This window comes from Brachionichthys hirsutus, chromosome 4, assembly GCF_040956055.1.
Source record: "Brachionichthys hirsutus isolate HB-005 chromosome 4, CSIRO-AGI_Bhir_v1, whole genome shotgun sequence".
In the NCBI taxonomy this organism is placed as follows: Eukaryota; Metazoa; Chordata; class Actinopteri; order Lophiiformes; family Brachionichthyidae; genus Brachionichthys; species Brachionichthys hirsutus.
Window position 1 is genome coordinate 15954462 of NC_090900.1, and position 21236 is coordinate 15975697.

The following is a 21236-nucleotide window of genomic DNA, read 5'->3' on the forward strand; positions in this document are numbered from 1 at the left end:
GTTTACTCTTTTACAGGTTTTACTCTTTTCCACTCTGTCCAAGAGGTGGCGCTGGAGGACACCCACTAATTGTATGTTACAGTAAATCGTGTGACGATTGCGTCATGAAATGACGTCACGGTGAGAGGGATTACTTCCTGTTGCCAGCAGAAGGCGCTGTCACTACAGTGACGTGTAGTTTTCAGACAAACAAGAAATCTCGGACTTTTCTCTTCCTCTTTAAAGTTCAGGAAAAAATCTGTTTAAGATTAAGTTTTTATTTTTTGTTCAATCATTACATTACAAAACTCCTGAAAAACAGTTTGTATAAAAAGTATCGTACAAAACGGAACCAAAATACCGACACCCCGATTTGGTTTTATAATTTCCATTTAAAAACCTTACATGTATAGATTCAGTATTTTAAACAGCTGCTTCTTTTCTAAAAAAATTCGTGCTGAATAAAAAATAAACCATCTCTGGAAAATTTCAAGGAATAGAAATAATTTAAGAATGAAAATACCAACACCTGAAACATAAACTAAAGAGAATTTATCTGTACCTTACAGCATCTAAAGTTCTTACCTGGACCGGTTTGACATTTCGGGAGGTGCTTTATTTACTTTCATGGTGACGTTGAAAAAGATTACCAACACTCTCATATCAATATATACATAAATATATATATATATTGGACTTTAGAACTGAAGAAACCTCTTGGATTGCAGGTGAAATTTGTTCAAGCTAAGCTAAGCTAAGCTAAGCTAAACTAGCTGTCCGCTTGCTCACGGTGCCGAACTTAAAAATGTTCAACGTCACCATGATCAGAAGCAGCATCATCACAAAACGTCAACCAAAAGCTGCTGCACATTCATCGGCGCCATCCAGTGTCTGACAGCATGTCCACACCCGGTCCAGCGTCCGTCCTGGGGGGGTCCCCTCTAGAACCTGGTCCCACCTCGCTATGCTTCAGTGTGACGGGATCTAATGCCGCCCCAGTGCCACGTTTCGTTAGCATGCTGGTGGCGCTGTAACGCAGCGCCACCTACTGACCGATTAACGTTACAGCAGTCATTTATCGGAACCAGGACGGGCGCCGACCCCGGGTCTGAACAGCACCTAAACCGCTTCATCGGACTCGTATAAACGGAGCCAACGCAGCTTTTTTCCCGCTGTGGAAATGTTCCCGTTGGGAACGCCGCTGAGGGGACAGGAAGTCGTCCAGTGTCACGTCGAAGCTAAATATTACATCGCGGCATCATTTGTTCCTTTTCCCCTGCAATAAAACGATAAAGTCTGTACACTTTACTTTCACTCGAGGATGAAGCATCCGATCGATGCCCCCTGGAGACCGACGCCACCCTGGGCCCCTCCCCCTCCCCGCCCGACAAAAAGAGGCACAAAAACAGACCGAACACCACAACAAAGGGCCTTGCATCAGAATGTCTCTCCGTGCTTCCAAGGCCGGCGCCTTAGTGGGGGGCGTGCTCGTTCGGGGGGAACATGGACTTCCGGGCTTTGGGGGGCGGCGGCGGGGGCTTGCTCTCTATTTTCACGGGTAGCGGAGGAGTGAACTGCGGGAAGAAAAGAGAGCCGCGCTTCAAACGGAAGTAAAAACGGGAATATCTCGACTTCCACGCGTCATTAAATATGCATGAGCGGAGGGGCGGAGCTTTCTCACGGCACCTCCGCGGAGTTGTCAATGTCATGCGGGTGCTTCTTCGGAGGCATGGGTGGGGGGGTCCCGGGGGGGTCGCCGGCGCCGCCGTCATTGTCGCTGAGAAGAGACGAATAACCTGCCAGAAGAGAGAGAGAGAGAGAGAGAGAGAGAGGTGGACGTGAAGCAGCGGCGGGTTTACGACGTTTAAACGCGACGTGCGTGTGCGTGTGCGTGTGCGCGTGCGTGTGCGTGCGCGTGCGCGTGTTTGGGTACACACTGGAGCTGCGTGGAGTCTGGGGCGTGTGGGGGGAGGCGGGCCCCGGGCCGAGGGGGTGGGACAGGCTCAGCTGGGCCGACACGCCCTGGAACAGGGACAGGGTGAGACGCCGGTCTCCCAGCTGGAGGCTCTTGGGTCTCTGCTGCTTCTCCGGAGGAGTCTGGAACCAAAAGGGAGAAGAGGAGTGACTCCCCGCTCACAGCAGGAGGAGCAGGAGGAGGAGCGACTCCCCGCTCACAGCAGGAGGAGCAGGAGGAGCAGGAGGAGGAGTGACTCCCCGCTCACAGCAGGAGGAGCAGGAGGAGCAGGAGGAGGAGTGACTCCCCGCTCACAGCAGGAGGAGCAGGAGGAGGAGCGACTCCCCGCTCACAGCAGGAGGAGCAGGAGGAGGAGCGACTCCCCGCTCACAGCAGGAGGAGCAGAAATATAACAGGAATTAAATGCCCCCCCCCCCCCCCAGGAACCGGGCCTTACCTTGTCTACATCCGACGGCCTCTCCAGCAGGACCTGGGACTTGCTCACACTCCACTCCTTCCTGTTCTTCCGGGCGATCCTGTTGTCCTCCTCGGATCGGGACAAGACGGAGCTCCGGCGATTGCTGGGACGGGACAACGGGGGCGGGGGGGGGGCAGAAATGAGAGTCTAACGCAACATGAGGCAAGAAGCAGGCGAGGGGGGGGGGGGGAGCAGGGACTGACTCGTGGGAGGAACCGTAGGAGGGTCCGTCTGAGGACGCGGAGCCGCTGGACATGGCGGAGACGGTGGACATGCGACGCAGGGTGGAGGACGTGATGTAGGGCATCACCACGGAGCCCACGCGACTCTTCTTCGTCTTCTCGGCAAGAGAGCAGGGCTGGGAACACAAACGGGATTCAGCATGGCGGGGGGGGAGGAGCCCAACGCCGGGAGCGGCGTGCTCGCTACAGGAAGACAGACTCGCGTCCCCGCGCTAACGGCATGCACGGGCTACGAATGAGACGTGTCTGATCGCACGGCTGCTCAAGCCGCCGCCCTCCCGCCCCCGTGGCGACGCACCAAGGTGATGACGCCGTATTGCTTCTCCACTTTCTCCCGGAGGTCCTGGAAGCAGGTCACCAGGCGGTTGTGCAGCGGCTTCAGCTGCTCCGTCGCCTTCTCGCCGTGGATGCGAATCCCGTCCGCCAGCACGGGGATCTGAGCGGGAAGACACGGGAGAATCAGCCAACACGCTCCGCATCGCCGTCAGGGAGCTGGGGGGGCGGAGTCACCTGCAGGGCGATGAGGTGTTGGAGGACCTCGATCCGCTCCTGGTCCTCCGGGTGCTCCTGGACGTAGGCGTCTGTAAAGAACGCCTGAAAGGATAGAACGGACGGGCGCTGTGAAGCCCTCTCCCGATTGGCTCCCCCGTTCCTCACGCAGACAGACGAACCTTCTCGTAGTTGGAGAAGCCGCCCATGACGGCGGGATCGACGATGCCGCTGAGCATCATGGACAGCGGGTTGATGGACAGCGAGCGGTCGCAGGCCTGCTGCTGCACCAGGTTGCTCAGCTTCTCGTTGGCCGTCTCCATCGTCTCGATGGCGTTCTCCAGAGGACTGAGCTCCTCCTACCGCACCAGAAGAGTTAGCCCGACAGTTCAAAGGGGGGCGGCGGCGGGACAGGCCAGAGCCGGAGGGAGGAGGAGCTTCTCACCACGGAAACCGACTTGACTTCAAACCATTTCAGGATCCCAGGGAAGCGATAGGCGGTGATGTAAGTGGTTCTCTCGATCCACATGGTCTGTGGGGTGGAATAAATATCAGGGGGACATTAAGGGGGGACATTAAGGGGGGACACTTCGGTACCGATCTTCAGAGAGAGGCGGCGAGTTCTAATTTATGAGTGTGTGCCCACATTAATGAGCTCAGTACTTTAAAGGAGATTTAAAAAGCGCTCACTGCAAATTCATTGTCCGGGTCCTTTTCACCTTTCCTGAAGGCCCTGGAGTACTGGAACTGGTCCACTTCGTTGGTTCTGTAATAGCTGCAAGAGGCAGGGGAGGACACCGGTGAGTTCGACTAGCGACCCATAAATCTGTGAGTGTTCTGTAATGCACTTTAGTATCTGTTCCGGGACCCCCTTGTCCTTAAACTGGGGCGGCACAGTGAGGACGGGCTTGACGGTGAAGCACTGGATGTCTGAGGCGCCGCTAAGGATGCTAGCAGGGGTGGAGTCAGGATGCTAGCAGGGGTGGAGTCAGGATGCTAGCGGGGGTGGAGTCAGGATGCTAGCAGGGGTGGAGTCCGGATGCTAGCAGCGCCATTAGATGCCACCACTTACATTGTCATGCAGCCAATTTAGCATGCTAACAATTGCTAACTAGCAATGAAAATAAAAACACACAATTCAAAATTAGTTTTGCATTATTTTCAAAAGTATCAAATTACGTTAGATATTGACTCGATATTGATTTCACTTTAAAAAATATATATTTAGTAACTCTTTCACCGTGTGACCCTGGACTTTTTTACCGCATGACCCTGGACTGTTTCTCTGTGTGAACCTGGACTGTTTCACTGTGTGAACCTGGACTTTTTTACTGCATGACCCTGGACTGTTTCTCTGTGTGAACCTGGACTGTTTCCCTGTGTGAACCTGGACTGTGTGGGACCCTCTGGATGGGTAGAAAAGCACAGAACCTTCATTATCCTGTTCACAGATCACAAATCTAAATCATTAATGGCTGCAGTGCATTGTGGGTAAATGTCACAGATGGTTTCTGCTGCTGGTGGGGGGGGGGGGTCACTGCAGGTGATGTCATCAATATTACATGATGAAGCAGTTAAACAGCCTTCATGAACTTGAGATATTTTTAGATTTTCTTTTAGTCGTTTTATTTTCCATCTTTCTTTTAACGATTACATCAAGGATTTTTTGAATTACATTAAAGGAATATTTAATTTATTTTACATTAGACTTGTCACAATTTTTCCAGAGGACGAAGAGTCATCTCATAGACGTTGACATGTTTCCCGACGCTCCGCTGCCGGTTTGAAAGGATACACTGTCCAGGGGAGTTGCTGATGGCGTCTCCGGGGGGCGCCGTGCTGGTCATCCGGACGCCGTTGGGGAACTGAGAGAGCAGCTTCTGGCTGAAGTCCTCCAGCCACTCGTACTCCTTCCCCCGGTGGATGAACATCTTGTTCTGGAGCGTTGGAACACAGAGCAGGAGAAACGTCTCCCTTCCATTGGACCGTTTTCATTTGGACATTTCCGCGTCTCGTCAGGACGCCGATAACCCCGTTCACGCAGGGACGCCCGAGAGGTCCGTTCATTGCGTTTGACGGTTTATTTGGAGAGGTAATCGGCCTCTTACCCTGAGGAACGACGGGAATCCGAGGCCGTAGTATCCCACGGCGAAGTATTCCGGCTGAGGACGCATGGCGTGCATGATGTTCTCGTAGAACTTGGCTTGTTGTTTCTGCCACAGGAGACGGAGACGATTACGTCTCCCAGAGATCACGCTTTAAACATCCCGCTCAAGTCTCAAATTACGCCTCAATAAACGGGAATGTCGCTGCTTCCAGTTCCTACTAGCGCTGAAGCAGCAAAAAAAACGTCTGATCGCTACGCAACGATCAATTCGCCTGAACCGGTTTGTCCCTCGCGTCTCCATGGAGACATCGTCCTACCAGCAACTGGCTCAGCTCCAGGAAGTCAAACATGTGGCTCTCGTGCATCTTGGCCAGCTGCTTGCCCAACTCGATGGCCTTCTCCCACATCTGAGGAGACAGGCACAGGTGAGAGGTAACAGACAGGTGAGAGGTAACGGGTCGGGTGAGAGGTAACAGACAGGTGAGAGGTAACGGGTCGGGTGAGAGGTAACAGACAGGTGAGAGGTAACGCGCCAGGTGAGAGGTAACGGGCCAGGTGAGAGGTAACGGGCCGGGTGAGAGGTAACGGGCCGGGTGAGAGGTAACGGGCCGGGTGAGAGGTAACGGGCCGGGTGAGAGGTAACGGGTCGGGTGAGAGGTAACGGGCCGGGTGAGAGGTAACGGGCCAGGTGAGAGGTAACGGGCCAGGTGAGAGGTAACGGGCCGGGTGAGAGGTAACGGGCCGGGTGAGAGGTAACGGGCCAGGTGAGAGGTAACGGGTCAGGTGAGAGGTAACGGGCCAGGTGAGAGGTAACGGGCCGGGTGAGAGGTAACGGGCCGGGTGAGAGGTAACGGGCCGGGTGAGAGGTAACGGGTCGGGTGAGAGGTAACGGGCCAGGTGAGAGGTAACGGGCCAGGTGAGAGGTAACGGGCCAGGTGAGAGGTAACGGGCCGGGTGAGAGGTAACGGGCCGGGTGAGAGGTAACGGGCCAGGTGAGAGGTAACGGGTCAGGTGAGAGGTAACGGGCCAGGTGAGAGGTAACGGGCCGGGTGAGAGGTAACGGGCCGGGTGAGAGGTAACGGGCCGGGTGAGAGGTAACGGGTCGGGTGAGAGGTAACGGGCCGGGTGAGAGGTAACGGGCCGGGTGAGAGGTAACGGGTCGGGTGAGAGGTAACGGGTCGGGTGAGAGGTAACGGGCCGGGTGAGAGGTAACGGGCCGGGTGAGAGGTAACGGGCCGGGTGAGAGGTAACGGGCCGGGTGAGAGGTAACGGGCCAGGTGAGAGGTAACGGGTCAGGTGAGCGGTAATGGGTCAGGTGAGAGGTAACAAACAGGTGAGAGGTAACGGGCCAGGTGAGAGGTAACGGGGCAGGTGAGAGGTAACGGGCCGGGTGAGAGGTAACGGGGCAGCTAATCTCACCTTGCCATTGTCCAGGTAACATATGATCTCCTGGAAGAGTCTCTCCTTCAGCTCCTGCTGGGTCCAGACGTGCTCCCCGTCTCGGGGGATCAGGTGAGGAGCGCAGGGCTTGTCCGACCACTGAGGGTGAGACCAGCGTCCGTAAAGGTTCAGTCGAGCCAACGGATCAAATAGAAACATTCCAGGGTCTCATCTACACCTGCAGCGGCCGGGCGTTCCCCACAGCACACCTTTACCTGTCGGGGTGCGTTCCCCACAGCACACCTTTACCTGTCGGGGTGGATCCGGAACCAATGCTGATCCTGATTGTAACCATGAATAACTAAACCTGGACCCGGATGCAGATCATAATGAGGACCCACCCCCCCCCCCCCCCCCCCAGGAAGAAACGGGTCTGACCTCCAGCAGCTCAGCATGCAGCAGCAGAGTGTAGGCCGCCTCCGTGTAGTTCTCACAGTCCAGGTGCAGGTCCCTCAGCTTGTACAGGTACCTGCAGGACAGGACATGGGTCAGAGTCCGGACCAACCGATCTGGATCTGGAATCGTCCCCGTTGAGACCGTCCAGCGTCCCTTTGGAGACGCTGCAGTTCAATCGAACATCAAAGGCTTTTACATCAGACTCACCGGATGTAAATATCCTCCCTCTTCTTTTCTTTGTAGAAATTCTGCAAGAGAAATAAAGGTGAATGTGCATGGCCCCGCCCCGCAGCGCTCGGCCCCGCCCCCCAGGTGAACGCGGGCCCACCAGCACGTTGACGGTGCAGCTCATGCGGTGTTCTGGACTTTCGTCCTGCGTGATGGTCCGGTACGCCAGCAGGTTCTCCAGCAGGCTGCTGAGCAGCAGCGCTAGCTCCTCCCCCGACTGGGACAGGTACTTGTGGCGCCGGCAGTGCTCCAGTAAGCTGCAGGTAAACAGAACCGGCACCCATCGTTCAGGATTAAGCCGAACCGGCGTCCCGGCGTCCCGGGAGACGGGTCTCCTTTGTCTCAGATAAAAGCGTCAAACGGTTAGACAAACGGCGCCGGCGCCTGAGGCGCTTTGAATAGTCTACGAACACAAGCGTACAAGACAAATCTAAAATGGCGTTTTATAAACTGGATCTTATAGACGTGGAAGATCCCGGAAAGATCCCGAAAAGATCAAAACCACATTTCTGCCTGACAGAAATCCGCCGCCGTTTGACTTCCTGATGTTTTCTGCTCGTGGCTTCATCCAACGCGTTTCAGCTTCAATCATCCTGTCCGTCCGGCTCCGCCCCCCCCCATGACCGCCGCTCTGTGCTCCGCCTTACGTTTTCTCCAGCAGGACTTTGTACTGCTCGTCTCCTTGGCCGCCTTCCACCTCTTGATCCAATTTAGTGATCAGCTCGTTCTCAAACTGCAAAGATAAGAAGGGAGTTCATAATCCAGCGTGGGACGCGGCGCCCGGCCCGGCGCCTGGCCCGGCACGCCGCCGCCGCGGGCTTTCACCTGCTGGAACGTGCGCTCCAGGCTGAAGTTGTGCTCGCACTGCATCATATCGAAGAAGATGGGGATGGTGGCCTTCCTCAGCTCGGGCTCCGGCACCAGCGTGACCTCCAGGATGGGCCCGACCATTCCCGGGATGAACCTCATTTTGTGGGGGCCTGAGGGACGACCACGAAGGACGGATTTAATAACGCGGCAGCCCGAACCAACGGCGCCGTCACTCCCGCTGATCGGAACGCTCACCCAGATTGTACCACATGTCTCTCATCTCGAACCCGATCGCCTTCCTCATGTCCCCGTACCTGCGGTGAATAAAGCCACGCCCTGTTTAGTCACCGTCGCCTCCTCCTAGCGATCGTTGGCGAATCGGGATCGAGCTCACTTGTTCAGAATCTTATTCCGCTTCTCCTGGGAGAAGGATTCCAGCTGCAGCGTCTTGTGCGTGAGAAACGCCACGGTCAGGTGGAAGTAGTTATTCCACAGCTGCGAGGGCAAAATATTCACGCCTTTCATTAGCTCCGCCTCCTGATTCGCCGTGCGATCCTTCCGTGAGCTCCACCGAGGCGGAGGAGACGCACCTGCAGCTTGAAGTGCGCCTGGTCCAGGAAGTACATGTTGAGGACGCCGGAGTACTGGTTGATGGCCCTGAGGAACACCTGCATCTGCACCAGGTTCATGACCATCCAGTCGGCGGGGAAGACGTTTCCCATCAGGTCCTTGAACATGATGAATGTCTCCATGAGGAAGTCCTGAGGGAGGCAGAGGACGGGAATCTTTACCGCACATAAAGCTCCGGCGGCTTAATGGAGGCCGGCGGACGTCCTCATCACGCCAGGACAATCCACCGCGTTTAAAGTCCATAATCAATGATCCCTCAAGGGGGAGGGAGGGCGCCGGCTGCTTTAACGGCCGTTATTGATGGGATGTCGCGGGACGAGATGCGGCCGCCGGGGGACGGACCCGGACACTTACGATGATGTCCTGTCTCGTCTTGAAGGTGCTGATGTAGTGGGCGTAATGCGTCTCGTCCATCTGCTTCAAGATGGCCGTCATGCAGGCGAGGTAGTGACCCTGAAGGGGAAACAAGAACGGCGTCCGTTAGCGTCCCGGAAGGCGCCGGCGGGAGAGACATCCGACCCTCGTCGTGCGGAGACAGGAGGGAACCGGCTTCTGGACCGTCCCATTGATCCCCCGATCGGTAACCGGCTTGACAGGAAACCTGACACCTAACGACGGCTGAGGAGGAGGATGCCGTGATGAAGGACCGTCTTACGATGAGAGGAGACGATCGGTCCATGCTGATGACGGTTCTGTTGACCCGGCGGAGAAGACGCTCCATGATCAGCTGGACGTGGCCTCGGGTCGGACCCTGGACAGACAGAACAGCCTGAGACGCTGCCGGGGGTCCGACTCACAGCTGATGCTGATTGGCTGACACACCTGGGCTACCTGCTGCGGCTAACGCTACAATACTCTAATGCTAACGCTACAATACTCTAATGCTAACGCTACAATACTCTAATGTTAATGCTACAATACTCTGATGCTAACGCTACAATACTCTGATGCTAACGCTACAATACTCTAATGTTAATGCTACAATACTCTGATGCTAACGCTACAATACTCTGATGCTAACGCTACAATACTCTGATGCTAACGCTACAATACTCTAATGTTAATGCTACAATACTCTGATGCTGACGCTACTCTAGGGCTAACGCTACAATACTCTGATGCTACAATACTCTGATGCTAACGCTACAATACTCTAATGCTACCATACTCTGATGCTAACGCTACAATACTCTAATGCTAACGCTACAATACTCTAGGGCTAATGCTACAATACTCTAGGGCTAACGCTACAATACTCTAAGGCTACAATACTCTAATGCTAATGCTACAATACTCCGATGCTAACGCTACAAAACTCTAATGCTGCTGTTACAGAGCTCTAATGTCCCCGGTGGACATCGTCCGCGGGTCCACAGCCGGACTGTCCTCACCACGTCCTTCCGGTCCAGGTTGTCCAACATGGTGCTGAGCAGCTGAGCGCAGGCCTCGTGGTCCGGTTTGCAGGAGTGGTCGTCCAGCTGTCCGCTCAGCTGGTCGGCCAGCAGCGGCAGGAGGACGTCTCGACAATCTGAGGGGACACAGCCCTTCCCTTTACCGGACCTCAGAACCGGACCTCAGAACCGGAGTGCCCCCGCTGCTCCCGTCCCCGGTGGACAGCGGTGCGCGTTTCCTTACCTGGCTGCCTGAAAAGGTCGCTCTCCACCATTTTGCACATGCAGCCCAGCTTCTGACGCACGAGCTGGGAGTCGGGAATGCTCTCGATGAACTTGGCCAGGAGAACGCTGAGGGGGCGGAGCCGGAGAAAGAGACAGGTCAATCATCACCGGGACGTTCTCCTTCCCCGCTGCGCGAACCCTCCGGAGAGTTACCTGAGCTCCACGGGGTCAAACACGGTCTGGATGTCGTTGATGATGCTGGGGAGGTACTTCAGGATGGCGCCCTGAAACGGCCAAGAAGCAGGTCTCAGCGGGAGGAGTAAAACAAGCTCCGCCTCCTCCTCCTCCTCCTCCCCCTCCTACCTTTATCTTCACGCCCTCGTCCAGCGGTCGGTCCATCAGCGTGTTGAAGGACAGGAAGAGGGTGCGAATGGAGTTGAAGAAGGCGTCTCCGTCCTCGCTGTTCCCGTAGAATCTGAGAACGAGATCCAGACATTACATCAGCGGCGTTAATCCTTGCCGCGTGATTGGTCGACGGGAGTCGCCGGTACCTGAAGGAGAGGACTCTGGATTGGACGATAAACCTGAACAGGTACTTGAGCGCTTTGAGCGCCGCGTAGAGCCTCTCAGTGAGGGCGGGCTCCTCGGCGTGGCCCACGTAGTAGTTCAGGACCCGGGTCAGCTTCCTGAGGGGGGGGGGGGGGGGTGAACGAGTCGGGCGTCAGTCACAGGAGGGGGCGGAGCTAAACCAAACGGCGCGACGGGAGACCCACATGTAGGCCAGCGTGGCGCTGAAGTGCTTGTTGATGTAGGTTTCCAGGACGGGGTTGAAGTGCTGGAATTTAATGTCGCCGATGAGGGTGATGATGAAGACCTGCGTGGGCAGGAGAGCCAATCAGCAGGCAGGTAAACAAGTAAACAAACACGTAATCAAGGCTGTGACGTCATCCAGCCTCAGGAGCCACCCTTTGCTGCCCGAGCGCCAGAGGCGAACGGATTCGTCCGATTGGCCGCCGCGCGACATCAACTAAAGGGCGGTCGTCATGGAGACGGACAGAAACATGTTCAGACACGCATTTCAGCAGGAGAGATGAGGCCGTTCACGATCTCAATCTTTGGAGACGTTTTTAAATCCGTCTTTTTCGCGGTGGATCCGGATCCCGGATCCCGTTCAGGGACCGTAATCCGGATGAAAACCCGCGCGTGGCGGCGCTCTGGAGGGGAACCAACCAGAGCGTTGAACACCAGGACGTCGTAGGTGTCCTTCTCCGACGTCTCCATCATGATGCTGAACAGCGCGTCCAGCGTGTCCTGCAGAAACTGCACAGAACAGACGGCGTCAACGAGGAGGCGTGGAACCAGCAGAACCTTCGGCCCGGCGTCTCGGGGCCTCACTTTGACGATCTCGCCGCCCTCGACCTCCATCAGCCGCTGCAGGATCTGCTCCAGAGCTTCCGGGTTGGACCTCCAGTTCAGCAGGCCGAGGAGATCCACTGGAGGAGGAGCAGAACGTCAGAACCCGCCGCCGACAGGAAGGCGGACGCAAACCGAAGCGGCCCCGCCGGTACCGTTCTGGGTGAGCTTGGTGGAGCAGGTGAGCGTGGCGATCTGGAACGAGTCCTTCGTCACGGGGATCGCCCCGGAGTGGTGGAACGCCTTCCCCGTCTGCTTCTCCTTGTCCTCCACCTCTCTCCAGGTCGCCGGCAGCGGCAGATAGAGCTTCGCGTCGTCCGCCTTCTTCACGTCGACCTGGGGGGGGGGGGGAGGCGTGAAACACGGCGTGCTGATCACCGGGGATCCGATCCGAGGCGAGCGGCACCTTATAGACGATGAGTTCGTGTCTGCCGTCCCTCAGCGTCGTCCCGTCTCCCCTCATGAGCCGGACGAACGCCATGCCGAAGGGCTTCTCCGACTTGTCCCTGGCTGGAGGACACACGGGGGGACAAAGCGCGTGAAATCGCCGGCAGGCTCTCACGCGGGCTCCTTTCACGAAGCGGCGCCACTCACAGTCCTGGGAGGACCTGTGTCGGAACATCGTCCTCAGGTGGCAGCGGCAGACGTCCTCGATGGGAATCGCCACCTGGCAGGGAGGGGGCGGCGAGACAGGGGGTGGGACTACGGGAATGACACCGGCCACAATCCGGCAGGGGACGGATTCCGAGCTCACCTTGACGGTTTCGTTCCAGCACGGCTGCTTCACCTGGTAGTAGATCACCGACTTGTATTCTGTGATCCCGTCGTATCCCGCTCCGGGGAAAATGGCTTTCTGCAGGAGAGCCGGAGAGAAATCAGGTGAAAGGAGGCGGTCGCAAGAACAGGGCGTGTCGGCGGTAGCCGCTAAGCTAAGAGCGTTAGCGCGCAGGCTTGAATGCAAAGCAGCAGGTGAAAGGGGGCGGTCGCAAGAACAGGGCGTGTCGGCGGCAGCCGCTAAGCTAAGAGCGTTGAATGCTGATGGAAGAACAGGAAGTCCCTGCTGAAGCCGAGCTCGTCCAACTTCCTGCAGCTTCCTCGGGAGCTACGCGGCTGCCAGAGGACAAGTTCTCCAGAACCTTTGGGGCACTCGCCGTCCGGAACCATTCGGGTTTCTGCTGGACCTTTGGAGACTCTCAGTAAGCTGCTAACTAGCACGCTAGCTCCTCTACCTCCATGTGGTTGCCTTCGTCGTCGTGGACGCTCAGGATGATCTCCACGTTTTTGGGCGTCTTCTTTTTACCGCGGTCGAACTCGCCCTGCAGCAGCGTCACGTAAATGTCGTTCCTCACGTTCCCTGGAGAAAAGGCGGCGACACGTTTCACAGCGGTGTCGGAAATGACACGCAGGGCGACGCCCGGCGACCCGGACCTCGACCCGGACCTCGACCCCGACCCCGACCTCGACCCACCTGGGAGGATGATTTCTGGGAAACCCATTTTCCTGACGATGGCCGTGCTGCGGTCCACAAAGTGTGGGTAGTCCTTCCTCACCTGGGCGACGTCCCCCGGGAGGAGCTTCAGGGTCACAAACAGCCCTGCCAGCAAGCACGAAAAGAAATCCAATGCGGCAGAGACCCCCAGGAGCCGCCCCCCCAGCGGGCGCCGTCTCAGGACCCGCCCCTTTACCCTGGCCTTTGTGGTTGACCTCCCGCGTGGCGATGACCTTGTTGAAGACGGCGGTCAGCGGCTCGTTCTCCCCGATGACTCGGGACGGGATGAGGGGCGACATGATGAGCTGCCGCTGACGGATGTAGGTCTCCATGGCGATCCTGGGGGGGGGAGGAAGGAGGAGAGGAGGAGGTGGCATCTCTGACAGATGACAAACAAATGGAGAAGAGAGGAGAGGAGAGGAGAGGAGAGGAGAGGAGAGGAGAGGAGGAGGTGGCATCAAAAGGAGAGGAGAGGAGAGGAGAGGAGAGGAGAGGAGAGGAGAGGAGAGGAGGCCCTCCGGATGGAGCGATGATGCGTTTTATCCTTTAATGGCTCCTTCCTCCCGTTTCCTACAACAGATTTCTCCCACGCTTAATTTTCTGTTTTTTTCTGTCTCACAAAAGACGACAGGAATTATCTCTCCAGCCTCAACAAATTAATTTGCTTTCCCTTCCGAGACTCGGATGTCGCTGTTAATTATGTCCGGAATAATTACAAATGAATAACAGAAAGAGCGGCGGGATGAAATTCTCAGGCGACAATGGAGCAGCTATTTCTGTCCGAGACGTAAACCCGGAGTGGAAATAGGAAAGAAACGCGCAAATATAATCCAGCAAGAAGCGTCTTCCCGGAGTCCTCCGACGTTCCGTCTCTTCCCGGAGTCCTCCGAGCAGCTTCTGTTTGTTTGTTAGCAGGATTACTGAAAGACCGCTGGATGGATCTGGATGAATAGAAATCTGAAGACGGGTTTTGGTCTAACTTTGATCCCACTAAATTCTGAGATTGATCCGGATTCCCGTCTGGATACAAAAACATCCGGATTTTCCCATTTACTTATAACGGAGGGTTTATTTTTTTTAAATCAGACCTTGTAAAGTCTGAATTAAATTCAGTCATGAAGGGGTCCGATATGAACCGCCGTGGTTCTGATCCAGAATGAGATTCTGTCTTCCCTCAAATAAAAGGCGACGCCGAGGTTTAGATGTCGGAGGTCAGTCCAGGTGTTTCGTGAACATCTGCCGCTGTGAAGGTGAAGAAGTGGGACAATCGAACCCGCCTCCCGGCTATTCGTTAGGAGGAGGAGGTGAACGGAGGAGCTGAACGGAGGAGGTGAACGGAGGAGGTGAACGGAGGAGCTGAACGGAGGAGCTGAACGGAGGAGGTGAACGGAGGAGGTGAACGGAGGAGGTGAACGGAGGAGGTGAACGGAGGAGCTGAACGGAGGAGGTGAACGGAGGAGGTGAGCGGAGGAGCTGAACGGAGGAGCTGAACGGAGGAGGTGAGCGGAGGAGGTGAGCGGAGGAGGAGGTGAGCGGAGGAGGTGAACGGAGGAGCTGAGCGGAGGAGGTGAGCGGAGGAGGAGGTGAACGGAGGAGGTGAGCGGAGGAGGTGAGCGGAGGAGGAGGTGAACGGAGGAGGTGAGCGGAGGAGGTGAGCGGAGGAGGAGGTGAGCGGAGGAGGTGAACGGAGGAGGTGAGCGGACGGAGCACTCACTGCTGGAAGGGGATGAAGTGCTGCTTCTCCTCATCGTCGGCTTTGCCGTGGGCGACATCTGTGATGTCCATCACTACGGCGACACAGACAGCATCACCAGGCGGAACGGAAACAGAAAAGACAGACAGGAAGTGTCGCCGGAGAGCAGAGACGCGGCGCCGGCGTCACGTCTCCCTCACCTGTTGCCGGGCAGCAGATTGAACGCCGCCTCTGATTTCATTCCACCCAGCTCTCTCCATGAAATATTTAGTTTCTCCTGGCTAAGAGGGATGTGCCTTAAGCGCCCCCCCCCCCGTCCCCGTCCCCGCGTCCCCGCGTCCCCCCCCCTCTGGCTTCAGTCCATTTGCTGGGGCGGCAGAGGAAACCGTTTCTCATCAAATCCACTAATCGTCTGGCTGAAAACAAAAAGACGGCCGCTAAACCAATTTCCTCCGACTCCTTCGCCGAGGCTCAGCAGAGGTCACGGAGGTCACGGAGCAGGCGGACGCTTCATTTCTACACCTGCACACGGCCATTCAGGCACAGAGGGGCGGGGCGTCGGAGGAGAAGGATTTAAAGTGTTTGATTCTGTGGCTCAGCCTGGACGACAATGATGTTGCCATGACAACATGGCCTTGAGACCACCTGACCTGGTAAAACGTGATGTCATCAACTTTAAATAATACTGGGCACTAGGTTTTCTCTTCTAACATCACGGATATCGCCGACAAGGAACAATGACATCATCATCAGACCCGGAACAGAGTCTGATCTGGATCCGGTACGGGATCTCAGAGGACTATACCTCCGAAACGAACAGATCTCGATCCTGGTTCTAGAGAGGCCGGAGACGAAGGGAGTCCCCCCCCCCCCCACCGTGGGCCTTTAAATAAAGAGGAGGAGCTCACCGGCCACGCCAAACGGCCTCCGGAGTCCGCCGGTGTGCTTCTTGCCCTCCTTCAGCTCCATGCTGCCCACCCTGATGATCTGACAGACCAGGAAGAGTCGCTGCCGCATCAAGTCGCCGCTGTTCAGGTCCTGCACACAAAGGAGAGGCGGGGTCAAAGGTTGGGCCGGCGCACACAGGAGGAGGCGGGATCTACGGTTGGGCCGGCGCACACAGGAGGAGGCGCGCTTGTATCAGTGGTCGGTGAATGATTCACACGGGCGGCTGCAGGGCAGACGGGCAATAAAACGGGACGTAAAACCATCAACGCGTGGCATTTACAGCGAGCCACGCCTTTATTCTACCGGCGCCGCCGACGAGGAAAAAACGGGTCGATCAGCTGCAACGCCTTTGTGGAAGGACGCCGTTATTCATGGTTCACAAGCAGGACGTCGTGTTCCGAGTTCATTTGGTTTGGTCTGATGAGGAATAAAGAGCCACATCATCTGCATAGAGGAGACCTACTGGACATCAACGGGACGCCGTCCTCCGCTGGACCGGAGAAGACGCCCAAGGATGAAACAGGGTAATCGCTCAGAGAGCACAAACCTCCCCCAAGCAGCTCACCCCCCCCTCCGAACTGGGGGAGGAAACAAAGTCCGTTCCTTTTAATCCCTGAATCGCCCGTCTTTATCGGCGGGTCCGGGCTGGTGCGGATTTTAAAAAGGAACGTTTTCAAAGAACGTCGAGGAGGGAGGCGGTTAGAACGCCCCCGCCCCCGCCCTTCATCCCATCTCCCAGCGGAACACAATCGGGGGGGGGGGGGGGGGTCACTTACCGTGAACAGCGCTGGCAGGTTGTTGAGCTTCTCGATCTCTTTGGGCATTCCCATGCTGTCCCAGCGGACCAGGAAGTTCTCACTGCGTCAGGCAGAAGCAGAAACTCGTTTGATGCCTCGTCTACGGAACATGAGCGGAGGCAGCTGGGTGGGCGGAGCCCATCCGGAGGACGAGGCGGCCCAGACCTGATGAACTCGGACTGGTCCGGGTCGTACAGCGACATGAGCAGCTCGGCGTCCTCCCCGATGTTGCACACGAAGTTCTTCAGGTTCATGAGCAGGCTGTAGGTGTGGACCATGCTGAACAGGCTCTGGCGCCGCATCTCCAGGTTCTGCAGCCGCGTCTGGAGAGAAACGAAGGCAGCGGGCGTTAAAGCGGGCCGGTACCGGCGACGGCGGCGACGCGCGAGAGGAACGCGCCCGTCATTCGTGCCTTCTCCTCCTGGATCCGGTCGTCGATGCTGCGCGACGCGGTCTCGTGAGCGCGGAACAGACTGACCGTACTGGTCCAGTCGGGGTCCAACATGTTCCCGGCTTCGTCTCGCACCACCAGGTCCAATCCCAGAATCCTTAGCAGCACAGAAGACCCGCGTCAGTGAGCGGATGGACCGTCACGGCGGCGGCGTACCTGCGGCGAGGACGGATTCCCACCGGTTCCCGTAGTCGATCTTTGCCGTGACTTTCTTCTTGAGCTCCACGAGGTCGTCCTTCGGCAGCGTTCCGGACACGATCTGGGAGCGGTACTCGATCAGGCTGTAGGCCATCTGCTGGACGCTCCGGAACAGGCTGGTTCTGTTCGCCTGGCGGGAGAGCACGCCGTTTAAGAGGTGGGGCCCGGAGAGCGCTCCGGGACCGGGTTGACCGGCACCTACCACAAAGAGCTTGTGCCATATCTGCGCCCACTCCCTCAGGGTCGCCCCCAGCTCCTGCACCAGGGGTAGGTCCGCCGGGATAACTATTTCCTGCTGGCTGCCGCCCACAAACAAACAAGGATCAGGTTCTGGAACGGGCGCTCAGAACGGCGTCTCAGAACGGGACAACCACGGCGACCTCACCCCGTTCCCTCGACCGTGGCCTCCTTCAGGTGGATGTAGGAAGCTGGGAAAACGCCCTGAGGAGACAGCGAGGTCATCAGAACAGGCGCAAGCGCGTGACATCATCGGCGTGACGACGGCGCCCTCACCTTCTGAGATTTCCTGCGTAGCGTGTGGCCTCTGTACCAGCCTGACGGGAAAAAAACAAGAAAACTTTATTTATAACCAGTCGTCACAAAGGGTAGAAGAACCGGGTCAAGCCCAACGAACCAGAACATGAGAGAGAGAGAGAGGGGGGGGGGGGGGGGGGAGAGGTAGGGAGGGAGAGAGAGAGAGAGGGGGGGGAGAGAGTGAGAGACAGGGAGAGAAGTTGAGACGGAGAGAGAGAGAGGTAGGGAGGGGGAGAGAGAGAGAGAGAGGGGGGAGGTAGGGAGAGAGAGATACAGAGAGAGAGAGGGAGAGAGAGCCCCTTGCTTGCCCCCGGCCGCCCGTCTCTCACCCTCCAGTTTCTCCAGGATGTGCACCGTGTCTCCGACCTGCAGGTGCAGCTGCTGCTCGCCGATGACATCATAGTTACAGATCGCTGAAGGAGAAAAGGGGGCCGGCTCATTATCAGGAAGGCACGCGGCGTTCAACCGACACCCTCCCAGAGGAGCGTGGAGGAGGAGCTGGGATCTCCTCCTCACCCGTCCGACGCCGACCTTTGCCCTCCTAATTTAAAGGGACGGCCCGAGGCCACGCTCAGCGCCGCGGTGGATCAGAACCTTTAGCTCATTAACTCCTCCCTCACCTTTGACTCTCCAACCTGAACGGGTGTGGGAGGGGTCGGGCTAGCGGCGGCGGCTCCGGGGATGCAGGAAGCGACTTGCACGGTAATAACGCTCGTTGCTGGGGGGCGGATCTCAGAACACGCCTCGACTGGCTCAGCCCGAATACCAAACCCAACACGCCTGAACGCGGCGGAGACTCGCTGCTCGCCACGCCCTCCTCGCCACGCCCTTCTCGCCGCCCACACGGAACGTCTCCTCGCAGTCAAACCTTCTCTTTACGCTTGGGGGACGAGTTTCACACGATGACACCTGGGGGGGGGGGGGGGGGGACGCCTCATCAAGGACACACGTCAATGATTGGTTCATTTTCCAGCCACCCAGCCTGTCCACCCACACGATGATGTCACCACGCCAATGATGATGTCACACCCCATGAACCCAGTAAACGTTTAAACAGTTCCTGCCGGTCTTTCTCTGGCAGGAATCGGATGAACAAACAGGCTCGTATTGATCTCAACAGCTCCACATTTGTTTTACCAAGACCACGCCCACATTGGGGGTGGGGGGACACCTGCAGACAACAGGAAAACCATTCTTCATGGCAGCAGAGCGGGCAGGAGGGGGCGCCACAGCACACACAGGCTTATTTTCAGATTTATGACATCACTTCCTGCTTTCTGATCCTTCCAGGAAACTTCAAATCAAACAGGAAACAGCCAGTTTATGTTTAAATCCTAAAATCCAGCACGTTCCTCCCAATAAAGGAATCAATAATCTGAAACGGCGTATTTCGGGTGCTAGCTAATAGCAGTTAGCGGCTAATAGCAGTTAGCAGCCAACACATCAAAGCAAATCGGCTGAAAGCGTCGCACCTCTTCGGTAAAGATGGACGCCGCTCTGTGGGCGTCGATCATAGAGCCCCGTGATGTCATTACGGATGATGGAGAGATAAGGACGCTCTCGTGATGTCACCCTGATGTCATCTGTGAAGCTCCGCCTTATCCTCGTCTCCCTTCCCAAATTGTGTGTTTGGGTCTAATCCGACTAAAAATGTCGGACCGGATCAGAACCATGTCGGCGCTGCTTCCAAGGCGGGAGGAAGGAGAACGGCGTGATCACACCAAACACGGATCTAAAGGGACTCAAAACGGTTGAGCGTGGCGTGAGCGTGGCGTGGGCGTGGCGTGGGCGTGGCGTGGGCGTGGCGTGGGCATGTTCAGGCTGCAGGGGCCGCCGCTCCCGGGCGAATTAACGGGCAGCGGCGCTTCCTTTAGAACCTGATGTGGACTCTGAGTGCGGATCCGGTTCTGAGTTCACAGACGGGCTCTGATTCACACACCCTGCAGACACACTCTCCACCGCCGCCCATGCAGCGTTCTCAACTCCGCCCACCAGGAAGCGCTGTCTGAAGCTGAAAGCTCGGATTGGCCGGTGAGTCAGTGAAGTAAGCGCCGACCTGCCGACCAGGCGGGAGGAAACGTTCCCCGTGGGCCCGTTTATAGTGAGGGCGTGGAGGACGACCTGATAGCAGAACAGTACGGAGGCCCGGAAGAGCCAAAAGACACACAGAGGGGGCGGAGCCAGGAGCCAGCACAAAAGGTCAACTATTAAAATAAAAAATCAATACATAAGATGCTCACAATCCCAAAAGTGACCTGTCAGCACGCCGGAGAGGAACCGAACCCGCGACCCGGGACAAATCCCACTCACAGAACCCGTCTAGATTCCACGCGTTACCATGGAAACGCCACATTTTGCCCTTTTCTCCGTGTCACTTTCTACACAGGAACAACCAAGTCGTGAAGCGAGGCCTTCTGTTGGAATGTTTGTTTTGTCTCTGTTGCCATGGTTACAAGTTACAGAGTGTGGGGTTTTTCCGGGGGGGGGGGGGGGGGGGGGGGACCAGCACCCTTTGATGTTGCTGGTTCCAGACCAGTTTCCTAACTGGGACAGTGAATCCACACGGAATCCCCTTGCGCTGTTTTGGCGCTTCCGAGCCTCCGTACTCGGAGCCGAGCCGCCTCCAAACAAACACATGTGGATCAGAGAGGGCCACACCTCATTGTTAAAGTTATAAATAACGCGAGAAGACGCACAATAAACCGTTATAACAGTGTAACAACGTCCTCCCAGCCCCCCCAGGAGCCCCCCGGGGGCTCGTCAAGCAAAGTTCAGGGAAGCTCTCCGCCTTCAAACACCGAGATAAGCTCTGAGAACGATCCCAGAACCCTCCGCGGGGGTTCAAACAAACAAACAAACAAACAAACAAACAACAAACACACGCAGACGCTTTAAAGTCGTTTCCTAAATCCAGCTCTGAACTTCTGGGAAGAGACTCGACGCGCCAGACGCGCACGCTCGCGCACGCTCGCGCACGCTCGCGCACGTTCACGCACGAACTCACCGACTCCGTACTTCTCCTTCTTGGTCGGAATCCAGCGCGTCATTCTCCGACCGGAAGAACAAAGACGCGGAATAAATAAACAAATATGTACAACAGCTGATCGAGGGCGCGCGCTCGACTCCTGCTCGTCCCGCAGTCTACAGTTCCGCCATCATGACTCGCGCGGGGGGGGGGGGGGGGCGTGAACCGCGGGCCCACCGTCCCTCCCGGTGACGGTCTCCGGGAGCCCCGGGCGCTGGATCACAGAAAACAGTCCGGAAACGAATCCGCGGGGATTCCGATTGTAATCGGATTACTTCACGGACGGCTGGTTGAGTTTGAAACGGACCGACCAGCAGCC

General features: G+C 56.9%; 1 protein-coding gene across 1 annotated transcript; it reads right to left on the reverse strand.

Moving 5' to 3' along the window:
- Positions 1 to 219: 219 nt before the first annotated feature.
- Positions 220 to 20939, reverse strand: dock5 (dedicator of cytokinesis 5). The gene is made up of 51 exons (XM_068738490.1): positions 20897 to 20939; positions 18222 to 18305; positions 17872 to 17912; positions 17744 to 17799; positions 17561 to 17657; positions 17340 to 17488; positions 17122 to 17257; positions 16875 to 17032; positions 16689 to 16770; positions 15873 to 16002; positions 14986 to 15058; positions 13468 to 13610; positions 13251 to 13376; positions 13012 to 13136; positions 12537 to 12635; positions 12377 to 12449; positions 12189 to 12292; positions 11938 to 12118; positions 11765 to 11862; positions 11600 to 11689; positions 11143 to 11243; positions 10921 to 11055; positions 10733 to 10844; positions 10583 to 10653; positions 10389 to 10495; positions 10145 to 10281; positions 9409 to 9504; positions 9108 to 9206; positions 8714 to 8884; positions 8518 to 8618; positions 8379 to 8437; positions 8139 to 8293; positions 7961 to 8046; positions 7414 to 7570; positions 7293 to 7333; positions 7068 to 7158; positions 6669 to 6788; positions 5567 to 5656; positions 5251 to 5355; positions 4938 to 5079; positions 3991 to 4072; positions 3833 to 3917; positions 3588 to 3674; positions 3325 to 3501; positions 3164 to 3247; positions 2952 to 3089; positions 2615 to 2769; positions 2391 to 2514; positions 1917 to 2076; positions 1666 to 1775; positions 220 to 1553 (listed from the first exon to the last, which is right to left on the reverse strand). The coding sequence occupies exons 1-51, from the start codon at positions 20937 to 20939 to the stop codon at positions 1452 to 1454; spliced, it is 5568 nt and encodes a 1855-aa protein (XP_068594591.1). The 3' UTR covers positions 220 to 1451.
- Positions 20940 to 21236: the final 297 nt, after the last annotated feature.

Bases quoted from the DNA above. Each gene is read 5' to 3' on its own strand.
- dock5 (XM_068738490.1), bottom strand. From the start codon at position 20,939: ATGACGCGCTGGATTCCGACCAAGAAGGAGAAGTACGGAGTCG. The intron at 3,248-3,324 runs GTTCGTCTGTCT...CTATCCTTTCAG, and splicing joins GCTTCTCCAACTACGAGAAG to GCGTTCTTTACAGACGCCTA. The intron at 1,554-1,665 runs GTGCCGTGAGAA...TTCTTCCCGCAG, and splicing joins ACATTGACAACTCCGCGGAG to TTCACTCCTCCGCTACCCGT.